At 33.7% G+C, this 18481-nt stretch overlaps 1 protein-coding gene across 13 annotated transcripts in view; it reads left to right on the forward strand.

Moving 5' to 3' along the window:
* Nucleotides 1–10910, forward strand: part of LOC117321990 — a 112190-nt gene extending 101280 nt beyond the window's left edge. For all 13 annotated transcript variants that reach the window (XM_033876654.1, XM_033876656.1, XM_033876655.1 and 10 more), the window contains 7 exons: nt 181–414; nt 775–862; nt 1550–1604; nt 2401–2484; nt 3045–3257; nt 3563–3610; nt 6436–10910. In XM_033876654.1, coding sequence (XP_033732545.1) covers nt 181–414; nt 775–862; nt 1550–1604; nt 2401–2484; nt 3045–3257; nt 3563–3610; nt 6436–6495 — 782 coding nt within the window. In that variant the 3' untranslated portion in view covers nt 6496–10910. The remainder of the gene's footprint in view (nt 1–180; nt 415–774; nt 863–1549; nt 1605–2400; nt 2485–3044; nt 3258–3562; nt 3611–6435) is intronic.
* Nucleotides 10911–18481: the final 7571 nt, after the last annotated feature.

An 18481-nucleotide genomic window follows, 5' to 3' on the forward strand; every position in this document is an offset into this window, starting at 1 on the left:
CTTACTGTGTAACCTTTGACCTTATGTATCTAGTGATTGCCCCCATGTCCTGTGTAACCTTTGACCTTTCATATCTAATGAACACCCCATGACTTACTCTGTAACCTCTGACCTATCAAACATTTGACAAGACCAGTGTCATATCATCCTTTGATTTACCTATTTTCCTGTAATACTTAGTCATCACACAGTGCCAGAAGAACCGTACCAATGCATTGATAGCGTATAATGAGAACGCTGCTGCTGGAACGGCTGAAATGAACGTGACCCTCCCTCAGTGTAGAGAGGATGGACGCTTCTCCAACCAGCAATGTAACGAGACCAATTTAACCTGCTGGTGTGTAAACCAGGCAGGCCAGGAGATGCCCAGGACAAGGGTTAGGGTCAGCTCCCCAAATGTAGACATCAGTTGTAGTGAGTACCGTGTTTTGTGTTACCATAATGTAATGTGTCTGTTCCCTTCAAAATGCTGTGATGAATCATTCAGTAGGGCATCTGACATTTGCAAACTTAAGTGAAATTTCTGGATTAGTTTAAAACAACCTGTACCATCTTTAATTGGGAAATCAATAACATTTAACTAAAGGATACCACTTATTCTGGCTGTAAAACAGGACAAAAATGATGATTTAAATTAGATTGGTGTGTGATATACATATATGTCTCTGTAAAACATGCATTTTGGTCAGTCCGAGATTTAACAGGAAACTGAATTAATCTTTTGTAACCACAGTATGCCTTTTTGAGTTAGTAAATGTTATTTTTGTTTGACAGAGGGAAACAACTTAACTCACGTACTTGTGAGACTGAGATTTAACACTGACTTCAGTCTGGTCAGAGGCAAGGAGCAGGCTTTTATTGTGTAAGTAATTCCTGTATGCCACTACGAGTTGTCTGTTTCACTGTCAATCAATAGAACTGATGGTTTCATTCGTGTACATGTACCATGGACATTTCGTCACTGAGAATAGATTACAAGCCTACTAATTAATAAATTAATAGATTCATTGATGACAAATGCCATGAGCCAGTCCCTGGTAAATTTATTGATTCACCATAGACAATGCCAAGCCACCTACTGACTTCTTGAATTAATGAATGTCATTCTTTATTGTCTAACCTTTTCAATGAAGGGCAAAAACTCTTTCATTAGTACTAATTCCTCTTATCCTCTTGCTTCTTTCAATCTTCTTGTCATGGTCATAACTTTAAAACTAAGGGAAAATATATGTCTTGATATGAGGAAACTTGAAATGTAAACACAGTTACTCCTACTTACGGTGTGCAGTACACTAGACTTAGGTCAAAGGTCAAACAAGTACAAAATTTGGAGAGCAACCTTATCCAAAGAACAACTTTTGAATTATTGAAAAAATTCATGTTTTGTGGATTATTTGAACATTCTAAGGGATGCATGGCTGAAAGTTTTCAGTATTCAATATCAAATAGTTCAGCATTTTGAGAATCCAGCACCTAGCTTCCATAAAAATTAATTGTTGTAATTGATATTCAGTAATGGTTAATTTGTTATGCTGACTTACGTTTTCAGAGTCATTAAGGCAGCACTGGGACCAAACATAGCCAGGGAAATCACAGACATTCGTGTAAGTCTATAGCCCAGTGTATCATAGTACAGGAAATGTCTCTAACCCTTACTGAAGTGTATCTGAGAAACATGTGTCTATATCAGCTTATAGAAGTGTTTCTGTAATATTTCATCTTCTATTTCCTTTCTTCTGGCATTTATTATGTCTCCCCTTCGAATGAAGTGAGACATTTTGTATTGGTTCCGGTCAATTCTTCTTCTGGTTCTTCCGATTATAATGATTTCTTGACCGGGCCGTAACTTCTGAACTGATGAAGATGTGTTCATGAAACTTAGAAGAAGATACTTGTACCACCTTAAGCCAATGTGCAGTGCACTGCTATTAGGTCATTGTGACATTGACCTCAAGGTCAAAGGTTAAATAAGTGGAAATTTTATCATAATTAAATTCTCTTGTTCTTCTAAATCATTGAAGATATTTTTAAAAAAAATGCTGTATATCTTAATTATCAGCTGAGGAAGTGCAGCAATCTGTCATTGGATCATTGAAATTTTGACCTCAATGTCAAAGGCCAAATATGTGTGATTTTTGTCTGAGCCATAACTTCTTAATCATTGAAGATATCCTGATGAAACTTGCTGTACATTACTTAATGCACTATTATTACAGCTCTTTTGCACAGTATATATTAAGTTTCTAGCTTTGGGGAGTATCTTCTATTACAATTTAGCTTGGAACTTCTGCACAAAAATCTGGTGACCAGCTTAAATACACATGCTGATTTCTTTTCTTCACAAGTACTTGCAAACCAGTATAATTCTAACATTCGTATTTTGATAATTTTACAAAACAGTTGAGGGAGGGCAGTATTGTGGCTGAGATGACTGTGAATGGAGATGCTGACCCAACTGTTGTAGCTGCTGAGATCGAGGAGGATGTAAGTTCTGATCTATCACTCCTCGTTTTAAACATACACATGTATGATGTAATCTCTGTGTTTCCTCCACATGTTCCATGGCTAAGATATGCTAATTTTCAACAATCTACTGATGAGGTTGTCATAAAATACATGATAAACCCTTGAGTAAAGATCTTATTGTATCATATAACCAACCTATTATTCAGTGAATTCTCCCACGTAATGTTTTCGCATATTTCACCAGTGTAATGTGTACTTGGGGCACGTTTCATTGGCTGTGCCAGTAAGAAATCAATTGACGCCAAAATTTGGATGACATCATGTCCATGAATAGAAAATGACAAAACATGAACGCTGTCTCCATTTGATTTGTACTCCACATTTTGATTTTAAGGCTGACAGACTTTTTCATCAATGAAACTCATTTAAGATTGTATATTCAATAACCTAACCTACTGAAGTCCACAAAAACTAGATGAACAATAGATAAGTGATACTGTCCCTTTGGGCCTCTTATTTTGCTAAAATATGATATTTTTAGATAAACTAATATGTATGTTGATGACTGTGGTGCACAGGTGCAGGGAGGTAACCTACAGATGGAGTTTGAAGGGCAGACCCTGACTGCTGATCCTACCAGTGTGGAGACTAGCCTAGTGTTCCAGGCTCAGACTGGTAATGAAGAGGATATACCTATTGGACACCGTGACAACAGTGACAAATCAACCGTCATCGCTCTTATCATCACCATCGTTGTTCTTGCTGCAATCTTGATTGTCATTGCTTTATTTGTAAGTATATATGAAGTATACAATATATTAGGTATAGAATAGTCCAAGTTTCTTTTGGCCTCTACACCAAAAGTTAGACATTTTAACAGACAGATGTTGGGTCAAGAATTTTCTCACTCTATTTGGTGTTGTTAAGTTTTTGGTATCTTTAAAATAGATAATGAGATATTAAGCTTCAAATCACTGTTTCAACTTGTACACACAGTAGTCCACCACATCTCCTATACACTTAAACTGTCCTATTATTAAGCTGGAGAAAGATTTCCTGATCCATGTATTAAAATCCTGTTTTCTTTTTTTTCCAGATCCTTCGCAAGAGAAATCAAGAAAAGAATGAATTCTCTAGTTTAGAGGTAAATTACACACAACTTCAGTTCATACCCAATTTATCTAGTGAATTATGAGCGTGATTCTTACCCAATGTATCTATAGTGACTTAAAAATGCAGATCATACCCAATGTATCTAGTGACTTAAAAGTGCAGTCCATACCCAATGTATCTAGTGACTTAAAAGTGCAGTTCATACCCAACAAATCTAGTGACTTAAAAATGCAGATCATATCCAATGTATCTAGTGACTTAAAAGTGCAGTTCATACCCAATGTATCTAGTGACTTAAAAGTGCAGTTCATACCCAATGTATCTAGTGACTTAAAAGTGCAGTTCATACCCAATGTATCTAGTGACTTAAAAATGCAATCATATCCAATGTATCTAGTGACTTATTAGTAAGCTATACATGACAGCTTGGTCTGTTTAGTAATGACAATAATCCTTGTCTAACAACTTAGTTCATCTTTTCATTTTGATATAATGTTTACTAAAATCAAAGTCATTTTTCTCTACAAGCATTGAGAACATTATTAAACTTTTAGTCTGTAAACTTCGGAGCAGTTTTAGCATTGTTTAAATACCTACATTTATAAGTTGCAATTGGCACTAGTTTCATCAACATTCCTTAACTTAAGGAAACTACTTAACTTAAAACTTTCTATAAGAAAACATCATTTAATTTAAAAAAAAGGAACTCTCTTTCTGTATTGCTTTCCTATAGGAAAATTGAAGTTAAGTGATTTTTGTGTCGCCTACTTAACATATAGGTATCACTATGTTGGCGGCAGCAGTGTCATCCACACAGAGGTTTCAATGTGATAACTCAAGTTCCCATGGGCTGACCAAACTCAAACTTCATGCATACCTTCCTTACATTGCTCGCTTGGGATTACTTTTAAGGTCCAAAGGTCAAGGTCACTGTTACAAACAAAATATTTGTTTCCTTGCAGTGACTTAAGTTCCCTTGGGCTGATCAGACTCAAACTTAATGCAGATCACTCTTATCAAAAATGCTTGCTTTGGTTTGCTTTTCGGGTCCAGTGGTCAAAGGTCAAGGTCACTGTTACTAAAAATAGACAATTTGTTTTCTGTGTGATAACTCAAGTTCCTTTGGGTTGATTAACCTTAAACTTTATGCAGATTTTCCTTACAAAAAGTGATTGCTTGATCGAGATTGCTTTTCAGGGTCAAGGTGACACATCCATTTCCATGGATTTCTTAAATTTAGGATTATTAATGAAACTGGGCCCAGATCTTCAATCTAAGGCAGGACAAAGCAATTACATTGTGCAATTTATAGTATATAGTATATTTCATATATGTATTAATTAAATGTATAAAGGTGCTATTTGTGTGTCTTTCATATAAATCTTTAGTTGATAAACAGAATTTTTTTTTTTTTTTTTTGAGTTTACACAGAGAAGATGAAATCAAAGATCAAGGTTGAGTCAACCTGTCACACCCTTTTGCTGATTTTCAAAAGTCAAGGTCACCATCCTGGTGTTTTGGACATATTTTGTTTGTTCCCTCCAATTGTTTCCACATCCAACTCGCACCAATCCATCACCCAACTTTATAATGCATGCTGTTGTTGGAGCAGTCTGAATATTGACAAAACCTTAAATTAAAAACCTTATTTATTGTGTTTGACTTAAAATTTGTTACAATTCATGATGGGCCCTTTGGAAAACATTGCTTAAATTTTCATTACCAAATAGTGCTTTTACAATTTTTACTTCTTTACAATGCATATCATAAGTTTAAAAGATTGTCCTGGGTAAAATGCCAAGCAAAAGTAAGCTAACAAAAAGAATGAATACCTTGAAACATTTTCAAAAAAATGGACATGGTCTAGGTGAAAATGTTTCAACGTTAAAATTCTTTGTTCTAAGAATTTTTTTAATTGGGAATCAAAGGGATAACGTAAAATAGTATTGTATACGAAGCTCTTCGTAAATTAGTGCTACTGAAATTGCAAATGATTCTACAAGAGTGCTTGGATATTTGTGGTAATTTCAACACAGACAGTACTAACCAGTTTAATGCACTTTAAACTAACCTTGTTATTTGTTATACTGTATTGCGATTTCATATCCACCTCTCTGAACATGACAATTCCTGAACTGCACAACAGTTACAGTAAATATTGGTTCCTGACATAAAGTGATCTGTTAGTTTAGATATGTATGAAGAACAACTATTTATGTTTGTGTAGTTGTGTTACCCTTTTTCAACACCGTCATTGATTTTAATTTATGGTCAGATGAAATGATGTACATGTACATGTGAAGAGGCTTTTTATGGTCTGATAAATTCCATAAATTCCATATGACATGAGCCTTTAGTTTGATAAATTCCTTATGACACAAATCATAAGTTTGATAAATCATGTATGTCATGAGCCTTTAGTTTGATAAATTATGTATGACATGAGCTTTTAGTTTGATCATTCTATATGACATGAACCTTTAGTTTGATAATTTCATATGACAAAGTCACAAATGCAAGATTCTATTTATCGCATAACTCATCATTTTTATGAACAAAAGACATTATACAAGATTTCAATACAACTTTTATTGATCAATATTATATTGGGCTGAAGGACTGAATTCATATCTATATTAATTGCATTGAAATTTTCAAAGTATTTATATATGAGACAGGCAAATTTTGACTTGAACTGCATGTGACTTTCTCTATACAAAAACAATTGTTCGACATCATGGTACAGTTATGTAATAAATAAAGTTTCTCCTATCCTATTAACTTTAAAAATCTCTAGTTAACTTGTTGTGCATGAGTTGTACTAATGTGTTTTATTAACATCTTATCTATTTACAGGATTCCAAGGTAACAGGCCACAACAATCCTGTGTACAATCAGGCGTACGAAACAAAGTGAGTGGCCTGGTTCCTGTACATGTAAGATTGACTCGGTCACCTGTATATTGTACAAGGCAACTCAATTTATAATCACATATTTTTACTGAAACAATACACAGAAACTCGGGGATATTCATTTTAATTTGCTTTAAAACTTTTGACACTGATAATCTCCCCTGAGTGGTACAGATAGAGTGAAGAATTTATTTTTATATTGTTTACTGTGTATACGAGACAAAGAAACATTCTATCACTGTTTTGGATATAGGAACTTCTCATTTAATCACTTTTGGAAGGGAAAATCAGATTTCTTGTCTTCCTTCTTCACCTGCATGGGAGGGTGTAATGTTTGAATCATGTTTACTGATTATTCTGACTTGAGACATTACATTGGACAATCTCACTTTTCTACACCTGAACTCCTTTGTCTGAAAGTCAATGTGATACTACTTTATACTACCTGTCCACAAATAGTCTCAATCATGTCATATTCCCCTAATAACAAGTCAGTTTTAAGATTTGTTTTAAAAATATTAAAGGAATTTAGGTTTATTAAAGATATTGAATATGTTTCAACATAATTCAACAATATGACTTGCATCTAGTTATCAGAATCACTAAAAGTTAAAATATATGTACGTTAATTTTACTTGTATATTGAGAATTGTTCTGTGTATATCTTTATAAAACTTCTTTATGTTCCCTTAAATATTATCCTAAACATTCTGCCAGATTTTTCATTTGTTCTACTTAGAGAATTTTTCAGAGTAAGATATTCTCAAAAATGATTGTACAATGTAGTCTATATACATATACACTACGGTAAGGTTAAAAGACACATTTTTATAGTAACATATTTTTGATAACTTTTGTATGATAAATCATATATGCTTTCTGGTAAGGTTCCGGTCACCTTAACTTTTTCTATAGTAAATTTGTAATTGTGTGTAATTTGAGTGCGAGATTACCTGTTCCAGGCGATGGTACAATAAGTGTGGGAGGTCTGTGAGTATCTGTATCCTCTACCCAATCTTGTATATAATATATCTCTTTATATAAATGCATTGTTATACTACTCAGAGATCACCTTTATTCAAGATATCATACCTTCATTTTTTGACTGGAGATCGTTACAAGATTTACAATGTACTTGGTAGGTCTTTTATATTATTCTGGAATATTGTAAATTTTTTGTTTATAATTCATGTGATGTCTATAGTTAAACCACAATGACCTGTCATACTGACCTTCCTGTGAACAATGATCTATTGTTTCCAGCTAAGGAACAGGTCATTTTGAATGTGACAGGTGATTTTGGTGTAACTAATCAATTACACGTACCATCAAACTCAGAAATAACTTTTCTGCCCAAATATATTTTGAGAAATTTGAATGGCATTATATTCCAAGGGTAAGGTTCTCTTCATCTATTTTTAACACCTGGGACCTGTTCCTTTTTGTCATGTTGCTGATGCAGTTTGTCAATTTTAATCTTTTAACTAAATCGGGCATGAATCTTGATCTAATATCATCAGGTATTAATACAGTACTTGAGAGTTTTTGTCAAAGGCTCTCCAGAAAGTAAAATGAACAATTCTAGTAAAAACAGATAATCCATTTAGACTACAAAAGCAAAAAATGGCCCTAGAAACAAGAAATCTGATGGCATTATTTGTACTTTTGGTTGAATCTGGTATGTTTCGATAAAGAACAAACTGTCTGTGTTTCAACAAGATGAAAAAACAAACCATGAATTTACCAATGTGCAAGGGAGATAACCAAGTTTTTTACTGTCAAACTGAAGGGAGATAACTGAGTTATTTACTGTCAAACTGAAGGGAGATAACTGAGTTATTTACTGTCAAACTGAAGGGAGATAACCGAGTTATTTACTGTCAAACTGAAGGGAGATAACCGAGTTATTAATTGTCACACTGAAGGGAGATAACTGAGTTTATTTACTGTCAAACTGAAGAAAGATAACCTAGTTATTAACTGTCAAACTGAAGGGAGATAACCAAGTTATTTACTGTCAAACTGAAGGGAGATAACCAAGTTATTTACTGACAAAATCAAGGGAGGTAATTGAATTAATTACTGTCAAATCTCATATTTATTCTGTATAATCATTATAGGTTAATACCATTACACTCATTCCGCGTTGTGAGGATTATATAATACATATCATTGTCATGTAATCAGCCATATGTCTATTTTTATTGTAAAATGTAAATATCATGTGTTATAAGTTTATCAAATTCTGTGAATATATTAATCTAATTATGGCCTTAGTTATCTGGAAACAATTGATGATTACGTATATGTTATTCTATATATGTCAGCCACCACTGTGACTTGAGGTTGCTTTCTGGGGCAAAACTTCACATCAATGCAGTCCAAATATTGTTTGTGGAAATTTTGTACAAAGTTTTTAATGTATCAATTGTACAATTTATTTTTTTCATGTTATGTATTTATTGCAATGTTGAGAGGGGTTGCATCATGTTAGTATAACCTTTCAGATACTTATATAATAACTTTAAAGTACAATATATATGCAATGTTTTGTTAGCAACTGTAGTAACTAAGCATGCTACTTCTCTCAGAAATAGATCCTAGTTTATTGGGAGACTCTTCAATCTTAGATACTTCCATGCTGCCTTCCTGAGACACACCCTCCCTCTCCAAGTTCTCTAGGCATAGGTCCAGGGAGGGGATACCTTGGCATGCTGCCTCCCAGAGACATCCTCCCCTACAATTTATCTAGACATAGGTCGAGGAATGGAAGGTAATTTAACACGCGCATATTCCCTCCCGGAGACACCCTCTGTAATAATTTCTCCATATGTAGGTCGAGGAAGGGAAGGTAACTCTGCACGCTGCATCCTCTGCTCTTTGATTGAGATATATTATAATTCATTTGGAGACTTTTCTAGCTTAGATACTTATGTATAATGTGAAGATGTACTGCTTTATCTACTTCATTCACTCCTTACAAAGTCCTGGTGACTACACACTCATTTTCCTTCACACTTGTATCATCCATAATTATATGATGCCTTAGACATATTCTATATTACATAAAACATTTATCTTTGGAATGTGGGTTTACTCAAAGCTTTTGTTGAGTTTTTTTTCTGAGATATTTGAATTGTTTTTTCAAACATTAATTATTGAAATCCAAGTTTTATAAATTATATACAGTGTATTTTCAAAGAAAATCCTAGAGTTAAGATGTATTATTGTAGTTATAGTGTTGAATTAACCTAACTGGTAGTGTACCACTGTTCTGAATAAGTTATTCATTTTATTTATGATCAAAGCACAATCTGTTTAGTGTGTCATAGATTTTTGATAGACTTGGTAACATTGCTTGTGTGAAATTGTGAATGCTCAAAAATCCATACTAAAGAATGAATTGGAGAGTTAGGTTTAAAGACTGATACCATCATACCTCAGAAAGTATGAATTGGAGAGTTAGGTTTAAAGACTGATACCATCATACCTGAGAAAGTATGAATTGGAGAGTTAGGTTTAAAGACTGATGCCATCATACCTCAGAAAGTATGAATTGGAGAGTTAGGTTTAAAGACTGATGCCATCATACCTCAGAAAGTATGAATTGGAGAGTTAGGTTTAAAGACTGATACCATCATACCTCAGAAAGTATGAATTGGAGAGTTAGGTTTAAAGACTGATACCATCATACCTCAGAAAGTATGAATTGGAGAGTTAGGTTTAAAGACTGATACCATCATACCTCAGAAAGTATGAATTGGAGAGTTAGGTTTAAAGACTGATACCATCATACCTCAGAAAGTATGAATTGGAGAGTTAGGTTTAAAGACTGATACCATCATACCTCAGAAAGTATGAATTGGAGAGTTAGGTTTAAAGACTGATACCATCATACCTCAGAAAGTATGAATTGGAGAGTTAGGTTTAAAGACTGATACCATCATACCTCAGAAAGTATGAATTGGAGAGTTAGGTTTAAAGACTGATACCATCATACCTCAGAAAGTATTAATTGGAGAGTTAGGTTTAAAGACTGATACCATCATACCTCAGAAAGTATGAATTGGAAAGTTAGGTTTAAAGACTGATACCATCATACCTCAGAAAGTATGAATTGGAGAGTCAGGTATATTAACTAGAGACCAGGGTATTTTGTGTTAACTAAGAAACGGTAGATAGCTTGAGTTCTATTGGAGTTTTGTATTGTTTCTATTTATTATTTCTTTATAATCAGTTGTTTTATCATCATTTACATAGAATCTCAGAATTCCAATTTCCATTGCTTCGGACTGCAGGACAATGTCGAGGCATGACAGTCAATTGTTAGATATTTGTTATCAAAAACATTAACTGTTATCAGTAATCTTTTGTGTTGTGTACTTTGGATTTACTTCAAAATAAAGAGATTTCATTTAATATGTTCTTAGTTTTTTTTTATGCCACTACCATTTTATGGGAATGCATATAATATATCCCATGTTCATCCTTCGTCCATCCACCCATCCATCCTTTCTCACTCAGAATCAGTGGCATATCTTGAGAACCCCACAAGAAACGTTGTTTATATTTACACCGTAGTGTCACTACATCAAGTTCTACACCTGCTCACATCCTAAGGGTCAAGGTTAAAGGATCAAAGGTCACCTTTGGCTATAGGAGGAGGGGCATTTATGTCTTACAAACAAGTTTTAATTTTAAATGGTCGATGTCAGTGATAATACTGTTACACAAAAGGAGTCCTTAGCCTAATGGTCGATGTCAGTGATGGATACTGTTACACAAAAGGCGTCCTTAGCCTAATGGTAAATGCCAGTGATGAAATACTGTTACACAAAGGGCGTCCTTAGCCTAATGGTCGATGTCAGTGATGAAATACTGTTACACAAAGGGCGTCCTTAGCCTAATGGTCGATGTCAGTGATGAAATACTGGTATGTAACCATAAAATTTTGTCCAAGTCTCTACTGGTTCACCTCCATGGTGGTTTTGTTTTGTTTTACATCCTGTTAACACTGTTTAAGTATAACCTTCCCAGTGGAACTAATTATATATAGAATATGTATAGGAAAATGTGGACTAATACTTGTTTTCATGAAGAAATTACTCTCCTGATAACGGTCAAAAAAGGCAAATGAAATCAAAATTCACCTGGTAAACAGTATTTCCAGAAACCAAATGATGCCAGAATCAGAATAGTACTGTATTGGTTGTGTCACTACTCATATTGTGTTGTTAAATTTTTTCTGATTCAAATCAAAGAACCCAAGATAAACCAGCTAGGTAAAAGGGCTTGTGGTGTGAGCCATAAGTTTAAGCTTTGTCAATTAAAGCCTTACATGTTGTTCCTCTGTTGTGGTATACGTCATGTCATTCCACTATGTATGTACATGTACATATGTGTATGTACATAAAGGGATACTGTATCATACAATATACAGTACTATTTATCATAAATAATATTATCATATATAGTACTATTTACTACATAATTTGTCTGAGATATCTTATTAATAAATATCATATTATGAATATTCAACACATAGTTGGAGAATTCATTTTGAAATATAAATGGAAAAAAACGTACTGCCAAACTTGAAATCTCTTATGAAGAAATTGATTTGAGAATTTTGGTTTCTTTTCCATGAATATGATTTTATACTTGATAATACATTTTGAATGGAATCTTGCACCCATTTCAATTTAATATATATATTATTTATTAAACATGTTAAATATTTCAAATGTCACTTGAGTGAGAATCACATAGAGACTTAAGATATCTCAAATTATTGAAATCATTTGATAAATCCCAGTGGCTATACCGGTACACATAACCACAATATATTAAGCTTTTCGTGTCTTCTTCTTTAACTTTGAATTTGTTTAAACCTAAATTTTGTTTTAAATTGACGGAACTTGATACTATAATATGTCTTAAATAAACTAAACTAATCAATACTAGGATTTGTTTTAGATTGACAAAACTCAATACTAGTTTTTGTTTTAATTGGCAAAACTGATCAATACTAGATGTTTATTTTAGATTGACAGAATTTGATACTAGAATTTTTTTTAGATCAATAAATTTCAATACCGAGATATGTTTTAAATCAACATTTGAACAAGAATCAATGCTAGAATTTGTTTTTAAATTTTCTGAAACTTAATACATAGAATTTATTTTAAATGGACGAAATAAAATACCAGAACTTGATTTGAAATTGATAACACTAAATACTATCAGAGTGACAGGGTGACTTTCAGTGTAAAGTAATGTTTTCTCTTTATGTTGTAGATCTCACCAACAATACAGTCACCACAGATCTCTAGATGGAATTTCTGGCAAAAAAAACAAATTTTGCTCGCTCGCTCGCTCTCTTTTTATTTTTCCAATTTCCCAAAGAACAACTTCTTAATTTGGCGAGGCCTTAGTAGTACAGAATTGAGTTAATTGCAGAGCAAATAAACATTTATCAGGTACATGTATCAAAAATCAAACAAAGGCCCATAATAATGAAGACATTTCGGAGCACAGACCCAAAAGTTTAGACTTGTTATCAACATAAATTGAACAGATGTTTGGTGTTATTTGAATTAAATAATGAATATTTTTTAAAAAAATCTAAATAAACCTTCCAACGCTTTGACAAGTTTACCCTAACACCAAACTATATTTGGGATCAAAATAGAAGGGTTGGTTACCACCTACTGTGTAACCTTGGCGATGGGAAAACAGTAAAACAAGACGACCAATTGTTTTAGATCACCATTAATATATTTTTGGATAGGTTCTATTAGAGTCATACATGATATGATAGTACCATTTTAGGTTATTAATCTTAAACTAGTATTTTAATGGACCTTAACTGGTGGTTTTTCTATCTTTAAAATGTAGTAAACCTCAAATTATTCCACCTTGTAATGCTTTTTGATGTTCTAATTGGGCATTTTTGGCTTTTACATACCAAGTGTTGCACAAGAGGTAGATACAGAATACATGTGCATGTATTACATTCAACATGGTTTATCATCCAAATTAGAAGGACGAAAACAAAAACGCTTTCACAATTTTTACTTTTTTTTGTGTGTAAAAATTTAAAAACAGCCATCTTTATCAAAAAGAGGAAATACATACATTTACATTTGTTTTAGTGTTTGACTGCAATAGCCTTTTTAATGGGTGAAGAATTTGATAAAATCAAATAATAAACTTTGTTGTGAAACATTCGTTCCTGTTAATAATAGTCATTAAGGGTCATCTATATTGCAGAATAGTGTTGAATTTCAAACACGAATAAATACCTTAAGGTTTGCACAAAAAATGTCGTGTAATATACCAAAATGTTTGTTTGGACATGTAGCTTCTTACAATCACCAATAATATGCTATAGATGCTACCAGTTTCTTCTGTAGAGTAACTTTGTGGTAAGATTTGGCATGGAATAATTCTAAGTCACGCAAATGATCAAACCTGAAAAATAGCCATGCTGTTATGTTCACAAGTGTCTATAGCACAGGGTAGGAGCATTTGTTTGACGGGATTTTACTGTACGTACGTATAAACACTTATTTTGTTTTGACTTTGAAATGCAAATGGCAGCTGAGAATAATATTACACACATATGGCTTAAAGGAGGCATTTCAGTTAATAACAAAACTCCTATATCGACCTTTTAAGACATCTCATCATAGTAACATGAACATTTGAATGTCAATTTGTTAAAATGGTGAGTTTGCAGCCTTTTTCAGAAATAGGCATATTTTACCCCAAACTCAACGGTTGAAATTTTTTTCATAAAAGCAGTCTTCTTGCCACTTCAAGAATACTTTATATTGTCTAATAAGAGCATTTTTGATGTTTTAAATACCTCCTTATATGCCATATTTGTGTGATATCATTCACGACCGCCATTTGCAATTCAAGGTCAAAATAAAAACAGCGTTTATACATATAATAACGTCAAAGCTGGTCAAACCAATGCTCCTATTTTGTGCTTTAGACACTTGTGAGCAAAACAACATGGCAAGTTTGTGTAATATATGGGATACAAATGAGTTAATTTATATATATAATGTCCCCCTGAAACATGCATTTTTCTTACGTTTTGTTGAAATTTACAAACAATTTATCAAATTACATGTCAATAGCAAGTCCCACGGTTTGCCATGATACATACTAAAAGTTCATCATGTTACTTCTGTGACATTGCACCATAATATGGATTTATAGGCCTGTAAAATATCAATGTTTTGACTGGATTTGCTGTTTAGATGCCCCTTAATTCCTACATTATGGTTTTTTAGCTGATGTCAGTTCAGTAAACTAATACACGTCTGGCCAGAAATACCAGAACTAATGGCTGAATGCTGCCCCATTTGGGAGTTTTCTAATATATATCACACATATCTAGTTTACAGATAATTATAAGGTTGACCTATACAGATAGTCTGGGCACAGGTGTTCATTACAAATAACATGATATACAAGATTGGTTGTATATACACATATATGTGCAACCCATCTCGTATCAAATAATTCGACACAAAGGATCAGACGATACAATTTGCAGCGAAATGAAGTTTAACTGGACGAAGGGTCCAATAAAGGTTCTTGGAATTGTCTTCAGTCCAGAACTTGAGGATATGATGGAACTTAATTATCTCCGAAAAATTGACGAAATAGAAGCTTTCCTCAATAATTGGTCTAAACGATATCTGACTGTATTGGGTAGAATAACAGTTATTAAGTCATTGGCTATTTCCAAGCTTGTCCATTTATTCATGAGCTTACCTTCTCCAAGTAATCAATATCTGTCGAGACTTAACAAAATAATTTTTTCATACCTTTGGGGTAATTCAACCGATAGAATTTCAAGAAAACAAGTTATACAGAGTAAAGAGAAGGGGGGATTGGAAATGCTCCATTTAGAGTCATTTCTTAAATCTTTAAAACTCGGTTGGATAAGAAGATTTATCAAAAGTCCGGCAAGTACATGGGCACATGTCCTTTTGGAGGATCATGATCATGAAGTCGAACTCCATTTTTCTAATGCAGGTGATGAGTTTTATAAGCTGATGTCAAAAAAAACAAGTAATTTATTTTGGAAGGAAATTTTCCTTGTGGTTTCGGAGATAAAAAAAAAATGTCCACCTCAAGACAAATATATATTAACCGAACCGCTATGGTTCAACTCTCTGTTTACCATTGATAAAAGAACTGTTTACTGGAAAGAATGGTATGAGAAAGGAATAATAACAGTTCAAGATATGATGGACAAAGATGGAGAATTATATTCATATCCCAAATTTTGTCAATTTTATCAATTTCAGCCCCCTTTCACATCATTTGAAGGTCTAAAAAAAGGCATTAATTAAATCTTTTCCAAGGTTAAAAGAAAAAATCAATATGAACAACAACCCCACATTTCCATTTTTCTTAGAAAGCATCGTCTCAGACGTACCTGGAAAAAGAATAATATACAAAACATTAATTCAAAGATATGATTCATCAATTAATAACTCTTACAAGGTAAAGTGGGCCCAGGATTTGGGACTTGAAGAGGACGATGAGTACTGGTGGGAAAAAACTCACAGAAATATCTTTAAACAAACATATGATACAAAATTAAGGTGGCTACAATATCGTCTGATCCATCGAATTTTGCCAACGAATATTTTTCTATTTAGAATTAAAGTATTGGATTCTCCCCTTTGTACATTTTGCAGGGAAGAAAATGAAACATATGTACATTTGTTTTATGAATGTTCAAGGATAGTCAAACTTCGTAAGGAGTTTGAGAAATGGATTCTGGAGAAAACCTTTTTCAGCTTTAGTTTATCACCAGTATCAATACTGCTTGGTCTGAATGGTCGCCACAACAATATAAGTAATTTGATGTCATTACTGTTCAAACAGTAAGAATAGAATTAAGAAAATTTATGTGTGCTTTGAAGTGTTTAAATCTCATGTATGTCAGTACTATGAGATTGAAAAGATTATGTATAAATCAAGAAATGAATATGTTAAATTCCTTACAAGATGGGGAGGATGGCATGCTTTATTCGAAAAGGAAAAATAGAATGTAATTTAAATAAATTCTAGACTCCTTATACTATTCCTTACAATTTTTCAGACCTGTATGGTTGAAATTGGTCTTGTAGATTACATGTTTGTCTACTTGTTATTTGTATACAATATCTATATAATAGCATCATAATCTTAAAAAGTCTGAATAATATAGATATTGTAATGTATGTATTGTGTATTTGTATGTATGTATAAGAAAATCAATAAAAAATTTGAAATGTAAAAAAAAAATAAAATAATTCGACACAAACCCCTGTGGTCTGGGCGAGGATCCCTATGCGAATAAGATTCAAACATCAATTACAAATTACATTGCAACTTGTTCCAAAAAAACGCAACAAATTATTGCGCAAACAAGGGCCTTGTATGAACTAAACAATTTGGTGCAAACTAGGGCCAAGCACCTACTGCAAAATATGCTACCAACTAGGGCCAAACATCCACTACATAATATGGTGTCAACTAGGGCCAAACATCCACTACATAATATGGTGTCAATTAACTTGGGTCAAACATTCACTGCAAAATATGGTGTCAACTTGGGTCAAACATTCATTACGAAACATGGTGCTAACTATGGCCAAGCACCCATTACACAATATGGTGCCAAACTGCCAACTAGGGCGAAATTACGAAATATGGTGTCAAAGAGGGTCAAATATAGACTACAAAATATGGTGACAACTACGACCCAGTATATCTACTACAAAATATGGTGCTAACTATCATACTATCATACACAATAAAGATTAAATACACACTCTTTCTTTATTAAAACTACCAATATGGTGACACATATGTAAATTATCAAATGAAATTAATACTGTCAATATATTATTGAACAAATAAGTTTTGGGTTGATTTTGATTTGCGATATCTTTTATAAACACCGATAGAGGGGTCATTCATAAACTTTCAAGCTTAGCAAGATGTACGTTTTACCACGGACTTGGACAGGTGAGATAAGTCAGAGGTTCAATAAATAAAGATAACAGTCACATCGACAAAGCCAGAACAGATTCCCGCTTTTGCATAATACATCCGCGATATGACTGTTACAAAAGCCGGAAAAGGGAACACGTCCGTCCCCGGTCATCAATGAAAGCTATGAAAGGCGCAAGAACGGCAAAGGTTTTAGAATTGACGAAACGCCTGCTAAGGCTCTCGGTAACCCAAATTTGCAGGGAATATGCAAACATTATATCACGCTTGGTCCTACGTGCCAACACGTACTATATACAAATAAATGTATATCCAATGTACAGCACAGACGCACCGGAACGTTCAAAAACAATTAAATATGAGTAGTTTGGCGGGATTTTCAACAGTTTCGGAAACTTGTGTAAGACATTAAAGATTTCGAAATTAAGATAGCAGCAGGTCGCCTGTGTTTGGAAAGTATCAATGGTTTCATCTCATCACCTCTATTTGCTAGACACTTTAACACTAGCCCTCCACCTCTGGTTGCGAGTTCGACGAAACCTACGTGGGGCAGTTGCCAGGTACTGACTGTAGGTCGGTGGTTTTTCTCCGGGCACTCCGGCTTTCCTCCACCTCCAAAACCTGGCACGTCCTTAAATGGCCCTGGCTGTTAATTGGACGTTGAACAAAAACAAACAAAGCATCAGTTCAGCAGCCAAACCCGATCTGTAACTGACAGCTTGAGCTTACGTTCATTAGCCAACAAAAGATCGGTGTAGGAGGCAAAACTGGTGCCTATCAACAAACGCGTTGTGTTGGCAGTAACTGGTGCTTAGATTATAACTTTCCTACTGACCTCGTACTCCTCAAAACATGATATTTCAAAATCTACACTAAGCATAAAACTAATGATAAGCGTACATGCACGTCCCTGCAAATTCAGATGCAGTGAAATATTTCAAACCCACGTGGCATAGCCT

Source organism: Pecten maximus, chromosome 2 (genome assembly GCF_902652985.1).
Source record: "Pecten maximus chromosome 2, xPecMax1.1, whole genome shotgun sequence".
NCBI classification, from domain to species: domain Eukaryota; kingdom Metazoa; phylum Mollusca; class Bivalvia; order Pectinida; family Pectinidae; genus Pecten; species Pecten maximus.